Source organism: Leishmania donovani, chromosome 11, assembly GCF_000227135.1.
Source record: "Leishmania donovani BPK282A1 complete genome, chromosome 11".
Classification (NCBI taxonomy): Eukaryota; Euglenozoa; class Kinetoplastea; order Trypanosomatida; family Trypanosomatidae; genus Leishmania; species Leishmania donovani.
This window is the reverse complement of record NC_018238.1, coordinates 256,322-259,315: the sequence shown is the minus strand read 5'-3', so window position 1 is coordinate 259,315 and position 2,994 is coordinate 256,322. Positions and strand designations below refer to the sequence as shown.

At 60.5% G+C, this 2,994-nt stretch overlaps 1 protein-coding gene across 1 annotated transcript; it reads right to left on the bottom strand.

The window, feature by feature from the left end:
• Window positions 1-478: 478 nt before the first annotated feature.
• On the bottom strand, window positions 479-2,578 carry LDBPK_110670 (hypothetical protein, conserved in leishmania; the record flags this gene model as incomplete). Its single annotated transcript, XM_003858995.1, has 1 exon — window positions 479-2,578. The coding sequence occupies one exon, from the start codon at window positions 2,576-2,578 to the stop codon at window positions 479-481; it is 2,100 nt and encodes a 699-aa protein (XP_003859043.1).
• Window positions 2,579-2,994: the final 416 nt, after the last annotated feature.

Below are 2,994 nucleotides of genomic sequence, written 5' to 3'. Positions count from 1 at the left end.
GTACCGGTCGCCACGTGCGGCATCCCTTGCGGTGGCTCAGGCTCCCCACCCACCAGTAGGCAGTGCGAGGGCCGGGGGTCGGATACGCTCGAGTCGCGCGGACACGCTGCCCATCATGTGGATGGGTCAGACGTGTGCACTGCAGCAGGTCGCTCCGGCGCCACGCCATCCAGGACCTGGCCGCCGGCATCAGCAGCAATAAATATCTGTGACCTCCTCGCACCGTAGGCACCTGGCCCTGCCAGTACTAGAGGTAGGTGGGTATTGGCAGGGGTAGAGGGGAGGGGCTGTTGTGCTCTCCCTCAGAGAGGGGGTGTGCTGGGCGCTGTGATGCCATGCCTTGAGAGGTGTGCCCTCCTCCCTGGCATCCGGGGGTGCGTAAGGAGAGCAGCTCAGAACAACGAAATAGCTCTCCCTCTCGCTAATACGCTCTCGCCACCATCATGGAGTGAGAGCGCGCGCATGGCCACCGCAACGCTCATCCCTTGCCGGCCCGAGCCTCCCCGACTGTGGGTTGGCAGAAAGGCAAAGGTCGACCGGAGCCTTCCAGGCGACAGGTTGGCGGTGCGTACTTCCTTGTAGGATGCTTCTCGTGTATTCTTTCGCCTGACGCCTGGCAGAGCTGCTTCATCTCCCAATCCACAGCCTTGTCGGTGTCCGAGCCGTCCGTGGCGCCGCTGCCAGCGATAACCCTCATCTTTTGAACTAGCTCGTCCCGCTCACGCAGACGCGCGCGCTCCGCCAACGCCCTCTGGCAGTACGAGCGGTAGCGAAGATTCAGCACCACGTCCGTGATGAGCGCGCTGAACCCAACCCCGAGCATCACCAACAGCGGCATCAGCACGCACTTCTTGCCGTAGCACATCCTATCCGCGCGTGCCTGCTTCTCAGCCTGCGCTGTGTACCACTCGCCGTACAGAAACCGGTTGAGCACGACGGCGCTGATCATAGGTGCACTTAAGCAGAAGTGGTAGTGCTTCGCGGGGTCCTTCGCGAAGATCGTGCGCGTCACCAGAATCGCGACACCGTTGTAGAAGCCGCTGCCGATGGCAGCTATTATGTGCGGCAGCGGGAGCGCTGCAGCAGGCAGCACGAGGAACAGCACAATGCTAGTGATGACACAGCTGCTGGAAAAAAAAACTCCCATGGTTATCGGCACGCGGTCCTCAGCCTTGCGCTTCTGCGACCAGACCTCGAAGAACGACATCAGCAGCCGGCCCACAGCGCTGCCCACGCCATTCAGTACCGTCAGCATGGTCCGCAGCGAGTCGCTGACCGGCGCACTCTGCAACGCAACAAAGATAAATGAAGAATTGAAATTTATCACGAACGTCACGCCGGTCGTGGCGAACGACGTCCACCACAGAGCCCACAACTCCAGCGTTGTCAGGTTACGGATGAAGCTGCCCTGGTACTGCGGTGCAACGTAGTCCAACTCCATCTCTAACGACCCCTTCGCAGCTGCGGCCGTCGGCTCCGATGCCATCGCATGGCCAGGCGTGCACTCGGCGGCCTTCAAACCTTGAACTCCCTCACTCGAATCCTTCTCATTGGAGTCTTCGATGCTGCTCGTCACAGTGGCTTCAGCCCGGCGCCCCTCCTGCAACGCTTCACTCCTCTCACCTACCGCTTGCAGTTGCCTTGAGCGCACCGGATGTAAAACCGGGATGTAGCTGCTGTTCAGAAACGGTAAAGGGGCCATCACAAAGGTATAAAAGAGCACCAGGATTGTAGACACGATCGCAAACGCAAGCTTCGGGGCTTTACCCAGCTTCAGGTAGCTCACCAGCGCACTCTGCGTCGTCACGAAGACAATGAGCGCAACCAGGATGAGCAGACCCAACGCGAAGCGGCGCAGCGGTGCCTCCTGACGCAGGTACTGCGCCTTCGTCACCAGGCGGCGCTCCTTTACCTCATCAGACAACTTCCGCTCCGCGTACTGCGTCAGGTGGTAGGGGGGCAGCCGCATGAACACAATGCACAGGACGCCAACAACGATGCCCAGAGAAAACAGGAAGAAGAAGTGCTTCTCGGCGTCGGAGTCGAAGTAGCCGGCGTACAGGCACGCAACAATCGCAGAGCCGAGGCCGGTGAACGTCTTTAGCAGCGCCGTCACGGGGCCACGGTTTGTCGGAAAGTGAGACAGGACGGTGATGCAGCACACAAGATCAAACATGGCGCAGCCGCAAGCCATCATGGCGTTGAACACGGAGAGGCGCACCACGCTGCCCTCGATCTTGCCCATAAAGCACAGCGCAAGCAGCAGAGTGCCGAGCGGGAAGTACACAGTGCCGATGACGCTGATTGGTATGGGCCCCAGAAAGTCGTACAGGAAGGCGTAAGGGAGCACGCCAAACTGCACCACGAGGCCCACCGTCACAATCGTGCTCAGGTCACGCTGCGAGAGGTCGTACCGCTGCTGCATCGTGCCGGAGATGAGATTCCACGCATAGCTGAAGGAGCACACAATGCAGCCGAAGGAGCCGAGCACCAGGATCGCAAACCGCTTGTGCTCGCTGACAGGCTTCTGCGGCCCCGTCGCAAGACGGTAAATCACAACCTCCTCGTTGGTCTGCATGTCAGCGGAGCACCTGAATGTCTGCATGCGCGTGCGCGCGTGATACGGAGGACACCCACGGAGCTATTCCCGCTATGCAGCACTCGTAAACGGCGGAGGTGGGTGGGGGCCCTCGAATGCGCTGCTGTGACGCGCGCTCAGAGAGGGAGAGAAGGGTCAAGGCCACCAGGGAAGGCGAGCGAGGGCATGCGCTGGTGAGAACTAGGCAGCCATGCCCGACACACACAGTGGCACAGGCAGCGAAGGCGGAAGCAAAATGAATAAAGGCGAGACGAAGAGGGTTTTGTGGGTCGATGATGGGCTGTCGAAGCGCAAGAATTGAACCGGCAAGGAGGCCGGCTTGTGAGTCGTGATGCTGCAGTTGTTGTGTGGACAAAACGGCGTTGTGGAAAGGGCCAGTGCACCGGCACCGGTCG